This window comes from Gopherus flavomarginatus, chromosome 4, assembly GCF_025201925.1.
Source record: "Gopherus flavomarginatus isolate rGopFla2 chromosome 4, rGopFla2.mat.asm, whole genome shotgun sequence".
In the NCBI taxonomy this organism is placed as follows: Eukaryota; Metazoa; Chordata; order Testudines; family Testudinidae; genus Gopherus; species Gopherus flavomarginatus.
The window spans coordinates 202,704,438-202,728,153 of record NC_066620.1 but is presented as its reverse complement, the minus strand read 5'-3'; the positions used below and the strand labels follow the sequence as shown (position 1 = coordinate 202,728,153).

General features: G+C 44.7%; 2 protein-coding genes across 3 annotated transcripts in view; one reads left to right on the top strand and one right to left on the bottom strand.

Moving 5' to 3' along the window:
- Nucleotides 1–1,687: 1,687 nt before the first annotated feature.
- LOC127049679 (24-hydroxycholesterol 7-alpha-hydroxylase-like) lies at nt 1,688–22,959 on the bottom strand. Its single transcript, XM_050950852.1, has 12 exons — nt 22,777–22,959; nt 17,731–17,866; nt 14,277–14,451; nt 13,662–13,799; nt 13,490–13,583; nt 12,798–12,893; nt 9,210–9,300; nt 8,138–8,271; nt 5,909–6,004; nt 5,421–5,509; nt 4,569–4,656; nt 1,688–2,206 (listed from the first exon to the last, which is right to left on the bottom strand). The coding sequence occupies exons 1-12, from the start codon at nt 22,957–22,959 to the stop codon at nt 2,135–2,137; spliced, it is 1,392 nt and encodes a 463-aa protein (XP_050806809.1). The 3' UTR covers nt 1,688–2,134.
- The window catches only part of LOC127049581 (mitochondrial uncoupling protein 4-like), a 75,678-nt gene continuing 63,724 nt past the window's right edge, over nt 11,763–23,716 (top strand). Inside the window, exon 1 of one of the 2 annotated variants that reach the window (XM_050950511.1) lies at nt 11,763–11,790. The gene's annotated coding sequence lies outside the window, so the exon portion shown is untranslated. The remainder of the gene's footprint in view (nt 11,791–23,716) is intronic. The other variant, XM_050950512.1, reaches the window with a different exon arrangement.

Below are 23,716 nucleotides of genomic sequence, written 5' to 3'. Positions count from 1 at the left end.
ATGTTAGCAAAGTCTTGGCCATTATTTTAGTTCAGGCCTCAGGCCTCATACTGGGCCTTCACTTACTACATGAGGTATAATAGCATGTGACCATGGGAAGGGATGTCAGCCTCAAGAGCTAATTCCAAGAGTGACCAGGAGGAGGTACCAGACAAGTGTTGGGTACTGTGCCCCATGACCATATCACAAGCCATTTTTGCACTATTTTCTGTTGCATACAATCTTTGTCTATGTGCATTACAGAGACAGGATCTTCACATTCCCAAAGGGACTTAGCATTAGAGGCAGAATTGTGATATGGGTCCTGTTGATAGAAGCCAAGGAGTCATAATGCTCTGCTCTCTGAACCATCATTGCCCACCTAGTCTTTGTCTCCCAGTTACACACAGACCCCTGCTGGATGTGCCCTGATTGTCTTAACACAGACATCAGGCACCTCTTGACTGCAAGCAGGTTCAGCTGTGCAGGAACAGGTGGGGCCTATCATGTCAGGAAGGTGCCACAGATGGGCTGCTGCTGGGAAAGGACAATCACAACCTCCTTGTGGTCATTCTCTGGGCACAGCCATGCCATGTTCACAAGTTTAGCTGCCTCTGCAGCGAGGTGTTAATTTTCTATCATTGGGATTTCCTCATGTCTGTAGGGTCTTCCATTCAATGTGTTGATTTCAGGGCAGAAGTCCTAGTAGCTTTATGTCTCAAATATCTAGCCGATCTCCTATGTCACAGGGAGAAAACCAATTTCTTCTCCACAATGAATAGCAAGGCCGAAGTGATAGAGCAGGGGTAGGCAACCTATGGCATGAGTGTCAAAGGTGGCATGCGAGCTGATTTTCAGTGGCCCCTACACTGCCCGAGTCCTGGCCACTGGTTTGGGGGCTCTGCATTTTAATTTAATTTTAAATGAAGCTTCTTAAACATTTTAAAAACCTTATTTACTTTAAATACAACAATAGTTTAGTTATATATTATAGACTTATGGAAAGAGACCTTCTAAAAATGTTAATGTATGACTGGCACGCGAAATCTTAAACTAGAGTGAATAAATGAAGACTCGGCACACCACTGCTGAAAGGTTGCTGATGGACTGAGAGTGATTCCTTCAGATTGTTTAGAGATGCATATGTGTCAAAAGTGGGAATTTTCTGTAATATTTTTATGACTAAGAACGTAGGCCATGTTTACAGAATGTGGGACTCTATTCTGGGGAGCAGTAAGTCTGAAAAAGAATTAGGGGTCATGGTGGATAATCACCTGAACATGAGCTCCCAGTGTGACACTGTGGTCAAAAGGGCTAATGTGATCCTGGGTTGGGTAAACAGGGGAATCTCAAATAGTAGAGAGGTTATTTTACACCTGTATCTGGTACTGGCATGACCACTGCTAGGATGTTATGTTCACTTCTGATGTCCATAATTCAACAAGAAGGATGTTGATAAAATGGAGAGGGTTCAGAGAAAGAGAAGGTTAAGAGGTGACTGGATCAGTCTATAACTACCTACATGGGGAACAGACATTTGATAATGGGGCTCTTTAATCTAAGCAGAGAAAGGTATAACAAGATTTTATGGTTGAAAGTTGAAGTTAGGCAAATTTAGATTGGAAATGAGGAGTACATTTTTAACTATGAGTGTAATGAATCACTAGAACATTTACCAGGTCATGGTGGAATCTTTATAATTGACAACTTTTAAATCAAGATGAGATGTTTTTCTAAAAGAGATGCTGTAGTTCAAACAAAGTATTTACAGGAAATTCTGTGGCCTGAGTTTAGACAGGAAGTCAGAGTAGATGATCAGAGCAGTTCCTTCTGACCTTAGAATCTATTAATCTGTTCACAAAAACATTCCATTCACAATAATTTGTTCTTCGGTTAGATACTAAAGACCAGGTCCTCAGCTGGTGTAAACTGACAACGCTTTCACTGAAGGCAACTGAAATCAATGGAGATACGTAGATTTACATCATCTGAAGATATGACTCTGAGCATTCTCAGCATATGAACCTTTTCCTATGAAAAGTGTTAAACCTGTGAATTCATTAAGGAACAGAGGAAATGCCAAATCAGAAAAGCCAAATGGTCCATCACTCTGGAGGTGGCTGGTATAGGAAACCAAGTTAATAAAATAAAATTTTCATTCTCTGCGTTTATACTGCACTCTGCATGGTCCGTCGGGGTGACGCATGCTTGATAATTGGAGAAGACTCTGTAGAAAAGCACAAGCAATAGAAACCTGTAAATATACATACAGATGAAGCTTACACAAATTAATGTCAGAGCAGGGTAAAGGATCCATAAAGTGGGAATAAATGACATTTGACAGTACTTCATGGAGTGATGTAAAGGTGCCTTAGTGTAATTAATGATAATACCTAGCTCTTACATAGGGCTTTTCATCAGCAGGTCTCAGTGATTTACAAAGAAGGTCTGTATCATTACCCCCCATTTGGCAGATAAGGAAACAAGCACAGAAAGGAAAGTTACTTGCCCAAGGTTACCCCAGAGCAAACTGGGAATAGAACCACGGTCACCAGAGTGCCAGTCCAGTGCACTAGCTACTCTCTTACTCTGTAAGAATCTGTCCCCCTTGGGACAGATTCTGCTCTGTTATGTTATTAAGAGTAATTTCACTGAGGATACGTAAAACCAGCATGAGATCAGGGCCCTTTATTAGTCAATCACAATTTGAAGATACAGTACATTTACATTCTCTGTTTTGTTTGGCAAATTATTTATGTTCATGAGCCTTTACTGAGCTTAACTTTGAGGGTTAGTGTCTGTTCTCTGATACCATTTGAAGCATAAGACTAACACTTTAGGCCAAAATTTTCAAATCTGGGTGTCTTAGAACTGGACACCGAAATCCCTATTTAGGATGACCAATAAAAAAGGCCTGGTTTTCAGAGGTGCCAAGCCCCCACCATTTTCACTGGAGTCAGTGTGAAATTGTGGATGCCCAATACCTCTGAAGATCTCGCCATTTGTCTCTGGTTTCTATAACCATAGTCTGATAGAGCAGTGTTTTGAGAAACTTGTTAATAGTTCCCCATGACAAGATTTGACACTGATTTTTAAATCCAAATCCATCTCTGGCCTACACAAGTTTGTTTCCTTACTGTAAATAAGGTCGGCTGAAAATTTTCCTTCTAAAGTCCTCATTAAAGACTTGTGTGATGAATTCCCATCAACCTCCTCCCTGCTGACCTTCCAGCCTGGACATAGGCACATCCTTCTCCCCTGGCCAACAGAGGAGAAACTCTTTGAAAGACCCTGCCCCAAGAAATCTCCTTGCTCTGGGGCAGGACAGCGGCTGCAGGGTGACTAGGCAGCAGAGGAGGGAGAGGACACGCCAGACAATAGGCCTAACCGTGGACTGGATACCCCCAGGGGCCAGACTAGGAATGTTTTACCTTGAAATGTAACTCTAAGTCTCTGCATGCCTAGGGTATTTGCAACCCTTCCCTTTTCTGCCAGCCCTGATAAATGTCCCTTCACTTAGACGTGTGTCTAAGTGTTTAGTAGGTGGGAGGCAGTGTGGTCTAGTAGATAGTGCAATGGACTGGGATTCAGGAGATCTGGGTTCTATTCCAAGACCTTCCACTGCTGTCCTTGGGCAAGTTGTTTCACCTCTGTGTCTTAGCTTCCTCATCTGTTAAATGGGGATAGTGATACTGACATCCTTTGCAAAATGCATTGAGATCTACTCATGAAAAGGGCTAGGAGGTGCTGTTCCTGGGACCCAACAGGGCTAGCACCTCTCGAGGCCTACCCACTGAAGTGCCTTCTACACCTGTCCCCAGATCACGGTACACGTGCTGCACTACTGAGAACCTTAAGAGGTTTGGCATGGGGCAGCAGTGAGCAGTTAGCAATTATACTTGAATGCCACATTGCTTCAAGCATCCACCTGTACTAGATCCCTTGCTATCAGACATAGCCTGTGCAGGCCAGCCACTTCTGCTCCAAAAAGGTCACAGTGGTGTTGACACTGAGTGGAAGGGTAAGGCGGTGGAGAAGTTACACACTGTGAAGGGGAATGTGGATGGGTCAGGAAGCTGGCCAGTTGGTCCAGACACAACTAGATTGTCTGCATAAAGGAGTGTGGGAAAGGGCCAGCTTGTCCTACTGACTCCCCCTCAGGGGGGATTCTGCCTGCAGGGGGGCTGCAGGATTTGGCCTTGTGTTTTGTTTATAATTCTTTTTTTACAAAATGATAAACATTCCAACTGAGGCCTGGCCTATACATTGTGTAGTAACATCACTATTTTGGGTAAGGGTGTGATTTTTTATTATTATTATTATTATATAGTTATACTGATACTACCCATAGTGGATGCAGTCAGACAAGCATAAAAGTGCCCAATACCAGTATAGTTTATTCTCCTCCCTCTATGGAATAAGCTATATTGGTAAAACTGCATCTATGCTATGGAGGGACTACACTTCTTTTACTATGCTGGTATAGCAGTGCAACTTTTGCATGTAGATGAGCTCTGAGGGTACAAGATTTAAGTGTCTAAAGAAAACAGATCCAGATACTGACAGTGTCAAATGCAATTAGATGTTACCTGCTTTGGCATTGGGTCCAAAAGAGTAAACTGATACTTATAAAGGAGTATAATAACTAACATGTGAATCTCCATTAAAGCAAACCACCTGAAAGAAAAAGAAAGAAAAAGCTTATCCATCGTGATCTTAGCACTGTTTATGTATAATTATCATATTATATTGTATGCTTTTTTCCTGGTATCTTTTACCTATTTAAATCCTACTTCCTTTTCTGTACAAAGGGCATAAGGAATAAGAAAGTTCAAGGTCTAAACAGAGGAGTTTTTTCAGTGTTACCTTAGGTGTTCATTTCAAATGACACACGTTAGAGGGCTGGTTTTGGTTTAGTTTATGCCACTTGGGGAGGGGTTTAAACAAATCTGAAAAAAGCCTCCCCTAATACCAGTATAACCTCCCCTGTGGACACTCAAGCTGGTAAACCATAACTGTAAAACTTTCCCATGAAGAAAAGCCCTTAGATTAGTGCATTATTCCTTACTCCAAGGGCAGAGAATGTTTTATGGCCACTCCAATGCCATGAGCTCAAACTGGCATATCCTGTATTTGAAATAACCTTCCACTGATGAAAAGACGCTGGGAGAACAGCAGAGCTGGGCTGACTTCTGACTCCTCTTCTGCAAAATCCCTATCTCCTGATCTTCTACGCTGCTTTTCCATCCATCAAAAGACTAATCTCTCTTCCTTTGTGTACAGTCTTTTAATAGACTGACCTTGGGCAGTCCCCCAGAAATGGCATGCTACTGATCACTGGTGTAAAAAGAGAATGTTTTGGAGATGAAGAAGGCGTCCCCTCCAGTGGATCTGTTTTCCACTGAATTTAGGAATAAACAAACCCCAGCTGTTTCACTGACCTTCCTGGACACCGGTGCTTTCCTCCTCCAAATACCAAATAGCCGTCCAAGAAAGCATTCTTCTTTAATGTTGCCTCTTCCCAACGATCCTGTGGGAAGAAAACCATTTTTTTCTCCAAATAAGCCTTGTATAAATAGGCTTAACGTTATTTCTCCAAGCTAAAAATGACCTTGCACAGCTAATCCTCGGATATTAAACTGTATCGTTGCTGGGGTTTATTGTCAATCTGTTATGAATTCCAGTTCCCTCTCACAAGAGGAGAGGGAGGGGTGGTAGCAAGGTCTGACCAATGAATTATAGGGGTATTGCAGTATTTTTTGTCATGAATAGGCAATATCTATTCAGTTTTATACTGAGACTATAGGCTCTTCCAGGGAGTTTGCACACTTTACCACTGTTTGCTGACCTTTCAGCCCTTCACATGGCTCCATCTTTCTAGCCCAGGGCAAAACAGAGCAAAATACATGTCCCAAAAGAAACAACTTACGGGCTTAAATATTTCAGGCTCAGGGAAATATTTTGGATTCCTGTGCAACCAATAAGGTGATGCCATCAGAAAGTCACCAGGTGGAATGACAAAATTCTAAATGAGAAACAAAAAATCTTCAGCAAAGGAATACATAACTGCAAGCCCAACGGGCTACCAGAATGTCTTGTCTAATAAAAATTGTGCAAGGGAAGAAAATCCTGGGATGATATGCAGAATATTTCATCTTGCTCCCACTGAAGCCAATGGCAAAAAACTCTCATTGACTTCAGTGGCAGTGGGATCAACCATACGTTTTCTTGTTAGTGTTACTATAGTGACGTGTGGACTAAAGACTACCTGTAGACTGGGCTCAAGTCCTGCTCCCGAATGCCATTCTGGCATTTTGGGGGGGGGGGGGTTGGGGGGCATCTGTGACAGTATTGCAGTACTATCACTTACTGGAAATACCAGAAGTGTGTTCCGGCACTTCTTTTAGGACTCAAGTGTTGCCGACAGGAGACACCCCTGTCTTAAGTGACTAATTAAGAGTCAAACAAAACAGTACTAGAAAAGATGGGGATTTTTTTTAAAGACCTCCTTGCCTTAAGGCAAAGTGGCCAAATAATTCATGCATCCTCCTGTCTTTTTTGAAATGTGTCCAGTATTTTCATCAAGAACAGGCAATGTATATTCACTGTTTTATACACTTTTACAGTAGACTGTAAACTCTTCCAGGCAGTTCACACACTTTACCACTGTACAGAATCTCAGGCCCCTGGCGTGCTATACAAACAATACCATCAACATACTCTCCTTTTGCATGGCTGATTCACCTTAACAATGAAGCTGATGCTGCGTAGGAGGCATGGACTAGGTCTGAGGATATAATGAATATGAAAAATATAGAATGTGTGCATCTTGGAGCAGTCTTGTTTGCACTTGTCAAGTGACAGCACTTCACACAATGGGATCCGTGATTGCATTCCTAAATGCTATCGTAATTATCTGGGTGAATAAGGGTTTTTTCCATTTGTTGGCAATTCCAAAAAAAAAAATTTGGGGGGAACTTTTTGAAAAACTAGGAAACAACAGGGCAGATGAAATTCAATGTTGATAAATGCAAAGTAATGCACATTGGAAAACATAATCCCAACTATACATATAAAATAAAGAGGTCTAACTAAGCTGTTAATGCTCAAGAAAGAGATCTAGGGGTCATTGTGGATACTTCTCTGAAAACATCTGCTCTGTGTGCAACAGTGGTCAAAAAAGCTAACAATGCTAGGAACCATTAGGAAAGGGATAGTTTCTATCTTATTATCTATTAGAATGCCACTATCTAAAGCCATGGTATGCCCACATCTTGAATACTGCCTGCAGTTCTAGTTGCCCCATCTCAAAAAAGATATATTAGAATTAGAAAAAGATACAGAAAAGGGCAACAGAAATGATTATGGGTATGCAACAGTTTCCATATGAGGAGAGATTAAGACGACTGGGACTGGTCATCTTAGAAAATGGACAACTAAGGGGGGATATGATTGAGGTCTCTAAAATCATGACTAGTGTGGAGAAAGTGCATAAGGAAGTGTTATTTACTCCTTCACATAACACAAGAACCAGGGTCACCCAACAAAATTAATAGGCAGCAGGTTTAAAACAAACAAAAGGAAGAACTTCACCACACAATGTACAGTCAAACTATGGAACTTGTTGCCAGGGGATGTTGTGAAGGCCCAAAGTGTGACTGGATTCAAAAAATAATTAGATAAGTCAGGGAGGATTGGTCCATCAATGGCTATTAGCGAAAATGGTCAGGGAAGCAACCCCATGCTCTTGGTGTCCCTAAGTCTCTAACTGACAGATTCTGGGGTTGGATGACCGGGGAGGATCACTCAATAATTGCCCCATTCTGTTAATTCTCTCTGAAGCATCTGGCATTGACCACTGTCAAAAGGCCGGATACTGGGCTAGATGGGCCATTGGTGTGACCTAGTATGGCTGGTCTTACGTTTAGCAAATTGAAAAGTTTGAAGAAAATTTTGAGTCAGGTCAAAACAAATACAAATTTTTGGATATTTCACCATGACCCATTTTTATTGTCAGGTTGGGTTTTTTTGGTTGGTTTTTTTTCGGTAACTACAGCAGAGTTCTCAATAATTGGCTTGACAATCTGAATGAACTGGTGACATCTATTTCCAGAAGATTTACAAGAAAATACAAAGTCCATTTAAAATGATACAACACCTGAACTTTTAGTGGCTTCAGTGCTTTCCTTATGATTGAACCTGGGGCCGCTAGCCGTAAGGCTTCCAAAATACACTGCTTAATTAATGGAAGTTTCTTAAGGTCATCTTCAAAAACTTCAATCTTCGCTTCACCTGTTGAAACAAGATGGCATGACACAGATAGACAATAGTAGTACATCAGCCCCCTTTCAATTTAGAAAATTTCCAATCAGAATGGGAGTGATTTGAACCCACTTTGTGCTGAGATCACTTTGCATTGGGGTACACTGCCCAAACCCATAATAATGACCCGCTGTGGCTATCCCATTCTCTTGTTTGAGTTTTGTACCGCAAGGATTCTATTAACTCCAGTAAGGCTGAAGCTCACAGAAATCCCTGAAAGCCCATGGAAAGGTCATGGAACAGCACACATGAAAGAAATATCATTTAGGCCTGGTTTACACTTGGGAGAGGGAGGTCAGTCTAAGTTACACAACTTCAGCTACGTGAATAACATAGTTCAACATACTTAGATCTACTCACCACAGTGTCTTCACTGCGGTGAGTCGACTGCTGACGTACCCCCATTGACTCCACCTCTCACTCCGGTGGAGTACCAGAGTCAACGGAAGAGCACTCAGCTGTCAATTTATCACGTTTAGACTACATGTGACAAATCGACACCCCTCCCAACCCCCGCTGGATCAATCACTGCCCACCGATCCAGTGGGTAGTATAGACAAGGTCTTAGTTGAAGATATTACACAAATATAAAGGCCAAATCATTAGAAGCTAAATCCAGAAATACTTACTCTGATTTTACTTAGGCCCAGAATCTGAGAGGTATTTAGATGCTTCATTCCCATTGAAATCAAGGAAAATGAGGCACCTAAAGACTTTTCAGGATCTGGGCCTCAAGACCTTATTCAGGCAAACTGTCAAAAAAGCCAGTGGCCAAACACGCGTGGACTTCAGTGGGATCAGGCTGAGTAACGACAGAGCAAAAACTGACTGAGGGTTTTGGTCGTATGTTAACTGTGGTTTTACTTTCTGTTCCATACCACTGCAGTCACTTATTTCTGGTTTATTACCTGCTTTGCCGTAAACAGAACCTATGTCCTCCATGATGTTCTTGTAAACAGAAGGGTTAGATAGTATAAATGCCAGGGTCCAAAAGGCACCCTAAAGAGAGACAACAATTACCTCTGCAATATTAAATTCTGGTAAATTAAAACTAGGTCACTATAATGGGTCAGAGCCTGCTTATCTTACTCACATGAGTAATCCTCACCTAGTTAACAGGGCAGGTGAGTAAGGTGGGCAGAGCTGGTAATTCAATTAAATATAATATGTTATTTAAAACATTTTAAAAGAAAGCAGTATGTTACGGATCTGGTTTTCAGAGGAGCTGAGAACCCATAGCCCCTTTTACCTTCCCCTTGCATAGTGAGAGGCCAGAATCTGTGAAAATCAGGCATTCAATGTCTACAAAAGAAGAGGAGCTGGCAGCTAGAACGGTGTTTTCACAACAAAGCACCACGTCACTTATCTGGATTCATAAGGTTGAGATTATGAACTATTGCAGTGAACCAAAGGTTGAGATTACAAACTACTGCAGTGAACCAGAGCCTGGTTTCAGATGAATCTTGGTGGGGGAGGGGGTGTTATGGAGTATTTCACAGTTTTTCATGGTTTCAGTGTGAAACGAGCTGATACCCAACAGTTTTCTCTGAGCTTTGCAGGCTGCACAAATGCAGAACTCAAACCAGAACTCAAGTGATGCAAAAGCACAGGCATCAAAACCAAACACAGGGCCAGATTCTCCAATTTGCTCCAACTATTTTGGGATGCTCCTCTGAAAGGGTTAGCAGGGTTTATGGCTGCTTTGCATTACTAGAATGGTGTAAAGCAGCCAGAGAGTATTGGTGAATCTGTCCCACAATGTTCTCTTGTAACAGCGGGGCTTGGCCCTTTAAGATCTAGAGGCCTGGGGCCAGCCAAGCCTGACTACTGAAAAGGTAGTCCTGACAGACATCAAGTAATTCCCCTACACGAGCACCAGGAGCTGCAGTGAGTGAGAGAGGCTCCTCCAGGGAAGTCCAAGAATGAGGCTGGGAACTGCAAAGCAACCTCTGTCCATGAGCAGTTGCTCAGGAGGCACCTGACCCTGTTACAGCCTTGTAAAATGAAACTGCCAAGTTTTTGCACAGATATGTGGATAGCAAAATTAGGTCCCATTCCTGCTCCCATTGAAATCAATGGCTTTACTGCCACCAGCTTAAACGGCAGGGGTTTATAGGCCCTGAATCCGATTAGGAAAGTCACCTACTCCAATACATTTATTTCACATGAGAAAATTACTTGTACCATCCAAAACTATTGGTGGGCCAGAACCAAACAGCCTGTATGCCCCCAAACCCTGGGGCTGTTCAAAATCTCAATTCAAGTATGAATTTTCCATATGGCTCCTATCTTTTTAAGGGTTTTAACAAAACTGAGGCTCCAACCACGACTGAAGGCTGAGCTATTAGAAATATGTATCTAATTACAGCCCAATTAAAGATCCAGTTACAGCCCACCTCAGAGATGGATTCACTTTATATTCTCTCTTTAATTCTGGAGGGTGTGTACACCTGGCAACCAGATGAGAGTAGTATCAACACCTACATAAACAGACACTGAGTCCAAAAAGAGAGAATAAGTGGCAATCCTCCCCCACAGGTACTCAACTATTCACATTCTCAAATCTCCAAGAGACATGTGATGGAAATATTACGAGCTGGGTGAAACCTTGTTAGAGGTTGAATTAAAACCTCATTGAGATTGAAGGATGCATTCCATCCATCAATTAACATAAGTACAAGGCTAAATTAATCACATGCCCCGATGTAAAACAAAAGGATTATTGGATGGTGTTGGGGGGGGGGGGGGCTTTGGGCTGAATTTTGTTTTGGATAAGGCCATGTATGCAATGGAGTGAGCCTGAAGAAATCCAAGCAGAAGTCTGTAAGCATGGCATGGCCCTGGAAGAAGCTAGAGAGAGAGAGCTTTTTGGATCTGATGCTATCTAAAAAGGCGTGAGTTTGAAGAAGCAGGACCTTATACATTCCTTGCATTTAAACAAGATTGTATCCAAGAAAATACCAGACTCTATCATCAATTTCTACTCCCAGCTGGAACATCCCCAAGGCCCGGAACTTTGACTAGTCATTTCGGTCAAAAAGGGGTGACAGAAAAATAGTGGCTGCTTTCAGTCAGGCTTTCACAACACTGACCAATGTATCAAGTGAGAGCGTGAGCAGGCACTGCAATATCTTCCATGTGCTGCCACCTACGGAGCCCAGTGAGCAAGCCATGTTGTATGTTCTTTTTATACCAGCCATTCTGATGGCAGGCAACATGTTGTTCTGCTGTGTAAGGCATTCCGATGAGATGCAGAACGAGATTTTCAAGTTCGTGGCCTGCGGAGCTACCTCTGATGTGGAGGAAAAATTATGAGACACCAGCACCATCCTCCCTTCCTTAGTATCAGCACTAACAATGCATTATGCACTGCTCTTCAGCTGTGCCTCCCCAAACAGCCTGGTGTGGCTCCACCCACACTCCAGCCCTAGGCCCTTTCCTGCAGTTGCTTCCTAGTTCCTGCTCTTTCGTACTGCAGACTGACTTGGGGTAAGTGGGGCTGGGGCTGCCTGCCCTGCACTCTGGGGATGGGGTTGGGGGCCTGGCTGGAGCTGCAGGGCTGGGGGCAGCCTGGTGCAGGGGTTGCTCTGGGCTGCTGCAGGGGAGATGGGGCAGAAGAGGATGGTAAGGATTGGGGCCTTGGGCAGAAGGGGAGGGGCCGGGAGTTAGCCTGCCCCAATAATCAGTTCACTGGCCACCCATGTCTTCAGCAGTGTTAGCACCATCAAAAAGTGTGGGGAAGAGTGCCAAGAGCACTGGCCTGTCTCTTAGTAATAGTAAAGAGTCAGATCTTGCCTTCACAGCACAGCTATTCTGTTGCAGTTGTGTCTGGCTGGGGACCAAGAACCTCCTGGGAGATTTCCCTGTTGCCTGTGAGTCAGTTAGACCCTGCTCTACCAGGGGGAGTTGGAGAAGTCCTGAGTGTTTCCTGTGCACAAGCTGCCTGCCAACCTTTACTTCTTTGTGCCTGTTACTGGCTGTCGAATGTGGAAGGTGCTAGGAAGAAATAAATTTTGGGAAAAAAATATTCCCTTTCCTTATCAATACTGAATTTGAATTCCTTTGTATCAGTTGCTGATGCCTGGTTTACACTAGAAAATTAGGTCAGCATAACTACGTCGCTCATGGATGTGAAAAATCCACAACCCTGGATAGTTAAGCTGACCTAAGGCCCCGTGGAGACAGCACTAGGTTGAGGAAAGAATTCTTCCATTGACCTAGCTATTGCCTCTCTGGGAGATGTATTACCCGCGCCAACAGGAGAATCTCTCCTATCAGTGTAGGTAGTGTCTACGCTGAAACACTACAGTAGTGCAGCTGCAGCAGCGCTGCTGTAGCTTTTTCGTGTAGACAAGCCCTCAATCTCTCTGTCAAGTGAACACATTACAAGCTTCTTCACTCCTTAATAAATCTGCCAGATGTTGACTCTTATTTTTTCCTGTCTTTTCCCAACAAATCAGAGATGCAAGAAAGCATTTCTCAGCTAATATACTTACCGAAAGAGCATTAATTTGGGAAGCCCAGAACAAGAGCAGCAAATAACCGGAAGCTCCATTTCCATGCAGATTGTCCAGGACATGCTGTATTAGTGTCTCATAAACAAGAGAATGAATATGTACGTTAGAGATTGTCTAAAGGAATGGTTTGCTAACATACTCTGCCTGCAGCATTACCACATTAGTTTACTGAAGAAAAAAGTCCTATTACTTAACGGTCCCGGGTCTGAGGATAGAACCCTTTCCCCCTCCCTCTTGTTCGACTTGAATTTTGTTACCATTCCAAAGGGTGCTATTTATTAAATCAGAGAGACCACTCGCTCCAGGGCATGTCCTGCACAATTCTCATCCTCTTTCATGAGTACAGGAATAATAATCAAATCACACAGAAATTCCAACCAAAGCAACAAAACTTGGTAGGTGGAATTATGGGCAAGCAACACTGAATTCATGTAATTGAAGCTGGTCAGATCTGACTTTTCTCCCATAGGAGTAGCAAAGAATTCTATCCTTTTAAGTTTTCAGACCTTTGGGTCTTACAAATGTGTCTCAACTTGAGCACCCTAAAATGGAGGCACCCAAAATCACTAGTCATTTTTTAAAATCTTGGCCCATGTCCATAACTTAGCCCCTAACTATACCAATGCTATCCTGGCGTTTTATAAAAAAAAAAAATCCTTTGGGAGGTTTACCTTAGAGCCACTTTCTGAAGATTTGTCTTTCTTTATGTCTGTTGCAATCCTTTCAAATACGTTAAGTAACCAGGCTTTGGATTTAGCCCAGTTCCTGTGAGAGGGGGAGATAATAAATGGAAAAGGATTTTAAATGCACCTTAAGGAACAATTTATGAAGCATAAAACTCACCTTAAAAAAAATTCAGGCATCTGGGACCCGAGTTCAAATCCTTCATCGTAATTCTGAAAATGCCTTTCAAACTCCTCAGTTATTGGACAGAAGCTTTTCCCAAACAGGGTTTTCATTACTGTTGGACACACGATACGCCTGTGAAAACAGAAGGTTAAAAGTCATTCATTCGAGCATTTTTTAAGGCAAGAATGTAATCTCTTTGGTTAGCAATATAAGAGTATTTAAGAGTGACTCTGGTGAGAAAAGTGACTATGTAAAATGGAATCTTCTCACTTGGCAGATCTGATGCTCGATTATAATAGAATTAGATCTGCTGACTTGAAATACATTAACAACTTTTTACTCCTGTAAGCCCTGCAGAACCAACACTGCCATTGGAAAGTGAGCTAGATCCCATTCTGGCTCACAGTTCATTCAGGGTGAAATGCCTTGCATCACATCAGTCCCCATTAAGCCCCCAAGATCAGTCTTATATGGGACTTTGGTGACACACAGATTTTTCTGTTGACCCTCAACACAGAGGTGAATTTCACACACAACAAATAAATATTTACATGTTTAATAAACATACTGGATATCTGTGCAATAAAGCTGGATTGTAAATCTACGAACCTTACTAGGTCACTGAGATCCTCAGTTCCTTCTTTGCCCAAATGCTCCACGTGCTCATGGAATTCTTCACACAGAGTCTCAGAGAACTGATGCAGGTTAGAGGAATTCAGTTGTTGTACCATCAATTTGAAGAACATGCTACGGTTCTGATGAAAGCTTTCTTTGGAGATTGAAACTTATATAGAAAATATATAGCAGGGGTCAGCAATCTTTCAGAAGTGTTGTGCCAAGTCTTCATTTATTCACTCTAATTTAAGGTTTCGCGTGCCGGTAATACATTTTAACGTTTTTAGAAGGTCTCTCTCTCTAAGTCTATAAACTATAGTTGTATGTAAAGTAAACAAGTTTTCAAAAATGTTTAAGAAGCTTCATTTAAAATTAAATTAAAATGCAGATCTTATCAGTTTAGTGCAGTGGTTCTTAACCTGGGGTGCACGCACCCCCTGGGGCAGGGCTGGTGCAAGGATATTTTGTGTCCTAGGAGAAACTTCCACCTTGCCCCCACCACCACCCCCCTGCACATCGGTTCATTGAGGGGCAAATCCCAATGAGCCTTTATAGGGGCCAGCCATGCCCAGGGGCTGCACCCCAGACCAGGTTCCCCCCTCCCTGCCCCCTGAACTCCCCTGGAGGGTGCACAGCCACCTCATGAGCCCTCCCCACCCCACCCAGGCAGGGTGGAGCCGCCTTCCGGAGGCACCGGAGAGCCAGAGCGTCCTGCTTGCGGCAGCAGCGAGCCCCAGCCATGGAGGAGCCAGCGTGGTGCAGGGGGGCACGAGCCCTGCAAAGGCAGCGGCACTGCTAGTGGGAAGCAGCTGTGCCCCCACCCCACCCAGGCTGTGGCCTGGTGCCCCCCCCGGGGGCTCCTGCTGGCTGCAGTGGATGTATGTGGGCACCAGCCTCCATGCACCCCCCGGCTCCCTCCTTGCCTAGTGTTTCAACAATCAAAAAAGAGGGGAGAGCCCTGCCCTAGCCCCTCCCCCATCCACTCGCTCCCACTTCGCACCCCGACTGCCCCCATCAGAACCCCCAACCCCCCTCACTCCTTGTCCCCTGACTGCCCCCTCCTGGGACCCCTGCCCCAGCTGTCCCACAGAACCCCACCCCCTACCTAAGCCTCCCTGCTCCTTGTCCCCTGACTGCCCCCTCCTTAGACCCCCCCTAACTGCCCCCCAGGACCCTCCCCCCTACCTGTCCCCTGACTGCCCCAACACTTATCCACCCCCCCCCAGCCCCAGACAGACCCCCAGGGACTCTAATGTCCCATCCAACCACTCCCCGTCTCCTGACAGGATCCCCAGAACTCCCAACTCATCCAACCCTCCCCTTGCTCCCTGACTTCCCTCTAGGACTCCCCTTACCAGGCCCATGCTGGTCAGATGCTGGCTCCATGTGGAGGCAAAACCACGTGGAGTGTTGAGGCAGTGGGAGGGGCAGCGGCGGTGGTGGCTCACACTTCCGTGAGCCACAGAACCCGAGCACAGTGAGGGGGGAGCTGAAGGGCGTGCCTGCCTGGGCTGTGGCCTGGTGCCTCCCCGGGGGGGGGCTCCTGCAGCAGATGCATGCGGGCGGCGGTCCCCATGCGCCTCCTGGTTCCCCCTCCCCAGTGCTTGGGCTCTGCATCTCCCGGGAGTGTGAGCCCCCGCTGCCATCGCCGCCCCTCCCGCAGCAGGCTCAGTGTCCCGCGCCCCGGCGGCTCACACTCCCGGGAGCCACAGAACCCGAGCGCGGTGAGGGGGGAGCCGGGGGTGCGCGCCTGCTGCCTGTCTGGGGTCCCAGCCGCCGGCCCTGCTCAGCTTCTGCTGGCCTGGGGTTCCATTAACTCAGCCGGCCACACACTGAGCAGGGCCGGGGGCCAGGACACCGGCTGGCAGCCGCGTGCCAGGCAAAATCGGCTTGTGTGCCAAAGATGGCACGCGTGCTGTAGGTTGCCGACCCCTGATATATAGCATATTTTGGAAGCCAGCAAGTTAATTCCCCAGCCACTCACCAAAGCAAAATTTTGTTGAATTGGAAAATGGAATAGAAAGTATTCTTATAAAATTTGTGGATGACACAAAGCTGGGAGAGGCCGCAAGCACTATGAAGGACAGAATTAGAATTCAAAATGACTTTGACAAATTAGAGAATAGCTCTGAAATGAGCAAGATGAAATTTGATAAAGACAAGTGCACAGTACTACATTTAGAAAGGAAAACTCAAATGCACAAATACAAAACGAGGAATAACTGGCTGGGTGGTAATACTGCGGAAAAGGATCTGGGGCTTATAGTGGATCACAAATTAAATATGAGCCAACAACATGATGCAGTTGCAAAAAAAGCTGATATCATTCTGCAGTGTATTAACAGAAGTGTCCTATGTAAGACACAGGAGGTAATTGTCCTGCTCTACTAAGCTCTGGTGAGGCCTTAGCTGGAGTATTGTGTCCAGATTTGGGTGCCACTCTTTAAGAAAAATATGAGCAAATTGGAGTCTAGAAACCCTGACCTACAAGGAAAGGTTGAAAAAACTCGAGTATGTTCCGTCTTGAGAAAACATGACTGGGGGGGGTACCTGATAATAGTCTTCAAATATGTTAACGGCTGTTATAAAGAGGATGATGATCAATTGTTTTCCATGTCCACTGAAGATAGGACAAGAAGTAATAGGCTTAATCTGCAGCAAGGGAAATTTAGGTTAGATATTAGGGAAATCTTTTTAGCTATAAGATTAATAAAGTACTGGGATAGATTGCCGAGAGAGATTGTGGAGTCACTGTCATTTAAAGTTTTTAAGAACAGGCTAGACAAAACATCTGTCAATGAGGGCCTAGGTATATTTGGTCCTGCCCCAGCATGGGAAGATGGACTAAATGACCTTTTGCAGTTCCCTACATTTCAATGATTCTATAAGGAGTGCTCAAAAGGTTATATCCACTCCATGTAGAGGACCAGAACAAAGCTCATTGGGAAACTGTTTCCTCTGTTTTTCAACATCTAACATCAAGATTACGTCTACACTGTAATAAGAGACCCATGGCATGGCTGCAACTGGCTACAGGTCAGCAAACTTGAGCTTGCAAGGCTATAGAACATCTACATCTAAAAAGGGCTCAGAGTCTGGGCTCCAGCCCAAGCCCAAATGTCTACACTGCAGTTTTATAGCCCTGCAGCCTGAGTCCTGTGAGCCTGAGTCAGCTGACCTTGGCTTTGAGACTCAGTGCTGCAGGCTTTTTATCGCTGTGTAGATCTACCCCATGAGGCCTTGATTGAGGTTTTGGGCATTACTAAAATAATGGGTTAGAAGCCAATGGAGATATGCCAATTCACATCAACCAAGGATCTAGCCCAGTATTTCTGTGTACTGGATGGATTCTTCTCCCTAAGTTTGTGACTTGACCGTGGATCCAAATAAGCTTCTTAATCTTGATATGTGACTAGATTTGAGGTCTACATAAGAGAATATCCTGTACCCGTGCGTTGGATGGCTTGCTGCACCGCTTCATCCAAATCTGTTTCTTTAGACTTCAGAAATTCAAGAACATCCTCTGTCTCAGTCACAAAGGTTAATCGATTTCCCAGAATGTACACGGTGAACACTGGTCCATACTAGAACAAACAATAATACAACATTTGTCAGGATTTTTTATGATTAGTGTATTTTATAGAACACCAAGATATTTCCCATAACTTCAGCAATTGCCAATTAAGCAAGAGTTAAAACCCACTTCAAATGGACACTGTCAAGATGAAAATTATGAGCCTGATTCTGCACTCTGTTATTACAGTTTTACCTAAGAAAACACGGTGTTAAAACATTATGAGGCCAGATATTTTAGAAGTTGGCCTTTTTTTTTTTTTTTTTTTTTTTTGTAATTTAGGTCATTTAGATGCCTAAATAGCAGACTGCATCCACAAATAACTGAGTGCAAAATAATGTCCACAAAAACATGATAATGTTCACACACAAAATGTTCCATTCAATAGAGTTAACATTTTCAGTGGAGTTGCACCAATGTAAAAGTGGTTTAATGGAATGGAGAATATTTAAAATCAGTTCTTACCCATAAAAACAACAAGGAGTCTGGTGGCACCTTAAAGACTAACAGATTTATTTGGGCATGAGCTTTCGTGGGTAAAAAACCCACTTCTTCAGATGCATGGAGTTCTTACCCATGTTATTACTAGTAATGGGGTTTTGAATCAGCCCAGAATGCTTTGGGTTTACCTTCTATATTTCCATGGATGATGCAATAAGTTGTGTAAGTTTCACTATTTTGTTTTCTTGTACTAGCACAATGCAGTTGTGTTTTGATTTCCAGCACTGAACAATATGAAGTGACCACATTTATACTACTTAACTGACTGCATCCATAAATCAGAGGGTGAGTCCAATTGTGAGAACAATTTAATTGCACTCAGAATTTTGGGCCAACAATATTTGAGACTTGGGTTTAGGGTTAACTTAAAAAAAAGTTTAAAAAGCCAAAATAGCTCAAATTATGCATTGCTACAACTATTAGGATAAATTTCAGCCTGATCTTTATGAGGCCTGTTTTTATGGATGCTATTTTGCTTTCACAATTATTTGTAACACAATCTGCTACTTTGGCCTCTAAATAACCTAAATTGCAAAAACAAGGCTGACTTCTAAAAATCTGGCTTCATAATGTTTTCATAATATCAGGTGTTTTATATTCTATCAGTGTATACAGTACTGTGAGGTATGATACTACTACAAATTTGATCTGCTTCTGGGATCAAAATTATGTACTTGGATTTTCTAAGACTCCAAACAAGGAAGTCAGTTAAGAGGATGGTTGTGATTTAAATACTTTTTCACTAGTAGCTGAATTGTATTAATCAATTCCTTTCACATAAACTGCAGAACGTAACAATTTTCATTCACTGCATAACTGGGCAGGATTTGAGGTGACCCATAAGAACTTTCGTAGACAGATTTCAGTGCATGAACAGAGTCTTCACCCAAATCTGCCTGCATTCTTATGCAGAATTAAGAGCTCTGTAGGCGAAGATCCCCTCTCCTGTGGAACTGTGCTGGACATGGAGAGAAACTCAGGGCTTGTCTACATCAGAAAGTTGCAGCGCTGGTGAGGGAGTTACAGCGCTGCAACTTTGAAGGTGTACACATCTGCAGGGCACCACCAGCGCTGCAACTCCCTGTTTGCAGCGCTGGCCGTACTCCCGTTTTGTCTCGGGTGTAGAGGATCCAGCGCTGGTGATCCAGCGCTGGTAATCCAATGTAGACACTTACCAGCGCTTTTCTTGACCTCCGTGGAAGGAGGAAGCCTCTGGTAATCAAGCTGGTCTCCTTTCCCGGTTTGCTCTCTCGTTCCCAGAGCCCAGAGCAAGCAGATCTCCTTCCCTGCGGTTTGCTGGGTGGCTCCGGGAACGCGAGAGCAAACCGCGGCGAAGCGGGTCTCCTTTCCCGGTTTGCTCTCTCGTTCCCAGAGCCCAGAGCAAGCAGATCTCCTTCCCTGCGGTTTGCTGGGTGGCTCCGGGAACGCGAGAGCAAACCGCGGCGAAGCGGGTCTCCTTTCCCGGTTTGCTCTCTCGTTCCCGGAGCCCAGAGCAAGCAGATCTCCTTCCCTGCGGTTTGCTGGGTGGCTCCGGGAACGCGAGAGCAAACCGCGGCGAAGCGGGTCTCCTTTCCCGGTTTGCTCTCTCGTTCCCAGAGCCCAGAGCAAGCAGATCTCCTTCCCTGCGGTTTGCTGGGTGGCTCCGGGAACGCGAGAGCAAACCGCGGCGAAGCGGGTCTCCTTTCCCGGTTTGCTCTCTCGGTCCCAGAGCCCAGAGCAAGCAGATCTCCTTCCCTGCGGTTTGCTGGGTGGCTCCGGGAACGCGAGAGCAAACCGCGGCGAAGCGGGTCTCCTTTCCCGGTTTGCTCTCTCGTTCCCAGAGCCCAGAGCAAGCAGATCTCCTTCCCTGCGGTTTGCTGGGTGGCTCCGGGAACGCGAGAGCAAACCGCGGCGAAGCGGGTCTCCTTTCCCGGTTTGCTCTCTCGTTCCCGGAGCCCAGAGCAAGCAGATCTCCTTCCCTGCGGTTTGCTGGGTGGCTCCGGGAACGCGAGAGCAAACCGGGAAAGGAGACCAGCTTCGCCGCGGTTTGCTCTCGCGTTCCCCGAACCACCCTGCAAACCGCGGGGAAGGAGACCTGCTTGCTCGGGGGTTCGGGGAACGAGAGAGCAAACCGGAGAAGGAGACCAGCTTCGCCGCGGTTTGCTCTCGCGTTCCCCGAACCTCCCTTGAAGCCGCCCAACAGCGCTGCAGTGTGGCCACATCTAACACCACTTGCAGCGCTGGTTGCTGTAAGTGTGGCCACTCTGCAGCGCTGGCCCTATACAGCTGTACTAATACAGCTGTAACAACCAGCGCTGTAAAATTTTAGATGTAGACATGGCCTCACTCTTCCTTGTGGTGATCCTGAGCTTCACAGAAAAAAATCTCTAACAGGGGCATCATTTCAGAAAAAATCAGTGGAGGGGAGTGGAGGAGGAGTGTCAGCATATAGGACATTATGTGTGCTTATATTATATCCTGCAAAGTTTGGGTGAGGCAAAAAGTGGAGCATACAGATGGGGTTGTGGTTGAGGGCAACAGCCCCCAGAGTAGATGAGTGGGGGGCATGTGGGGTTAAGTGCTTCCCCATCCCCGACTGGCCTGTGAGGTTGGGGGGGAGAGAGGCTCTGTCCACCCGCTGCACCTGTCCCCTGGCATGCTCGGCCCCCATCCCTGGCAGCCGGGCCTGGGCGGGAAATGGAGGGGGTGAGACCAGCCATGTCTGGTGTTGGCAGCACTGGGTCGCGGCTCGGTGCAGATCAGCAGCTGCCTGCAAGAACCTCGGTGGGAGCTGCAGGAGGCTCCCTGCCTGGGCCCGGCTGCCAGGGACAGGGGCTGAGAGAGTCAGAGTCTCCTGTCCCCTTAAGTATTTTTCTGGCTCTCTCGGCCCCTGTCCCGGGAGTGGGCCGCTGCCAGGCTCTCTCAGGCAGCTGCTGCACGGCACAGAGCAGTGACCCGGAGCAGCCTGCTTCAGCCGCATGAGAAGCGGCTCCATCCCGCTCCCCACCCGGCTGCCAGGGAGAGCGGCCAAACGTGTGGGGGAGGGTGCAGCAGGAGAAGGACAGAGCCCCTCCCCCGTAGGTAACGTGGAGTGGGGACAGTGAGGCAACTGGCTGGGTGTAGGGCAGGGAGGTCTCTGGGCAGAGGAGACACGTGGGGTGGCCATCTGTCCTCCCCTTTAGCGTGTGTCCCTCCAGGATGGGGGGAAAACAAGTCATCTATGACTGACCCCCTGACTTCTACCTAGGCAATTCTAAGTATGTGCCTGGCTGTGATGCCATTGGAAGATTTTATAAAGTCTGCCCAAATGGCTTCTAAGCTGGTCAGAAAACAGAACTTCTGTCCAGTGGGAAATTCCAATTAATAGATTCATAGATTCTAGGACTGGAAGGGACCTCGAGAGGTCATCGAGTCCAGTCCCCTGCCCTCATGGCAGGACCAAATACTGTCTTGACCAGTGTTGCTGCGGGGGGGATCATCCCGAATCAGAACAAACAGTTGCAAGCTCAAAATATTTTGTGGAATGGAAATTTCAAACTATTTCCATTTGGAAACATTGCAATGACCTTATCAAAAGTTTTCATTTTGATAACCTTGAAACATGACACTATTAAATATAATATATGCATGTGTAATTTAAATAAGTATAATAACATTAAAGTATAATAACATTAAAGTTTTTTTGTTAAATTATAAATCTAAATGAAATGAGAGTTAGAGCTGAACTGAACAAGAATGTCGAAATGAAATGAAACAACAAAATCAAAATAGAATAGTGCATTCTGATTTTGAAGGTTTCAAATGTTTTCTGGTCAAAATGTTAATAAAAATTGACGTTCCCTCAAAAAAAATTGATGTTGACGAAACATCATTTTCCAATAAAAAACTGTTCAGCTGAAAAATTTTCATCAGATCTACTTCCAACCAATACAGCAGTGGTTTTCAACCTTTTTTCATTTGTGGACCCCCTAGAAGTTTTCAGATGGAGATGTGGACCCTTTTGGAAATCTTAGGCATAGTTTGCGGACCCCCAAGGATCTGTGGACCCCCGGTTGAAAGCCACTGTTCTATAATAATGACAACATATTGTGGACCCTCTAGACTTTGTCTGTAGACTCCACGGGGTCCGCAGATCATAGGCTGAAAACCACTGCTGTATGTTTCAAAGTATGGTTTGTAAGATCAGTGGGAAGGGGAGCCTTGTATTCTCAGCATTAATAAAAATAAGCTTAAAAATAAAGTATGGAAATTAGAATAGAAAAGCTAAGCTAATGGTATAAATTTAAATGGTCAAAAGTCAGGAAATGCAAAAATGAAGGTTAAATATTCAAAAGTCTGCTTTTTTTTGCTTATACATTACAACACCATCTTCAGTTATATGGTAATATCCTATTTCTCCAATAATATATTATTTATTCATACACTCTACAAGCTTATTACCTTGATTCTGGCTTGTTCTATAAACTTCAGAGGAGCTTTCCCAAACTGAAATGCAGCTCCAAACCAAGGGATCCAGCCGCGGATTAAAGGTGGGGAATTTGGATTTCTTGGCTGAAACAAAAAATACATAATAATAATAAGCCCAAGGACTAAAGCCAAGACAACAGTAACATCTATGTCCATTTCGTCCCTAACACCAAAGACTGATGATGTAGAGAAATGTTGCTGTTGATTCCAAACTGGCTTCTGCTGCTGCTTCTGAGGCTCCCTTATTGATGTATTGTAGTATTTATATAGTGTACATGGGTGTACTTAGGGCTGTACACAGGGTAAATGTGCTGAATGTATCTGAACTGAAGAACTGTTTTGAATACGATAAATGAAAAATGGGGTGTGGCTGTTAACGTAGCATGTGTGGTGGAGTGGGTGGGTCTGTGAAAAATGTTTGTAATGTAAAAGAGGAGGAGAGTTGGTTGATCATTCATAAACTCTTCCAATTGTAATTTATGGGTTAGAAGAAGACATAATAGTAGGTGCGGATGCAGGACAGATATAGCTTGTTCCAAAGTCCATTGAGGTCAATGGAAAGATTCCCTTTGAGTTCCATGGGCCTTAGACCAGGTCCAAAGGGAGAAGCTAATAGTTGTATGGGAGTAGAAGGAAAAATGTGCAGGTATGTAAGGAACTTTGTAGCCTGGGCAATGATGATGAAGAGCTTGGATTTGATGCAGAAGCTGGCTAAGTAAGCTGGAGCAGATAGAGGAAGGATGACCAGTAGTTACACTGCCAGCCTAGGAGTTTGAAGAACGAGGTTCAGTTCCCAGCCCTCTCACAGACTTCCTCTATGACCTTAGGAAAGTTACTCAGTCTCTTTATACCTCAATTGTAGCACGGCGTTGGTGTCACTAGGCATAAATCTAGGTAGCTTGGGAGGGTGGAC

Coding starts and splice junctions, on each gene's coding strand:
- LOC127049679 (XM_050950852.1), bottom strand. CDS start 22,959: ATGGACATAGATGTTACTGTTGTCTTGGCTTTAGTCCTTGGGCTTATT. Junction 17,867..22,776: donor TAGAACAAGCCAGAATCAAG/GTAATAAGCTTG, acceptor TGTTTGTTCTAG/TATGGACCAGTGTTCACCGT. Junction 4,657..5,420: donor AAGCACCGGTGTCCAGGAAG/GTCAGTGAAACA, acceptor TTTTTCTTTCAG/GTGGTTTGCTTTAATGGAGA.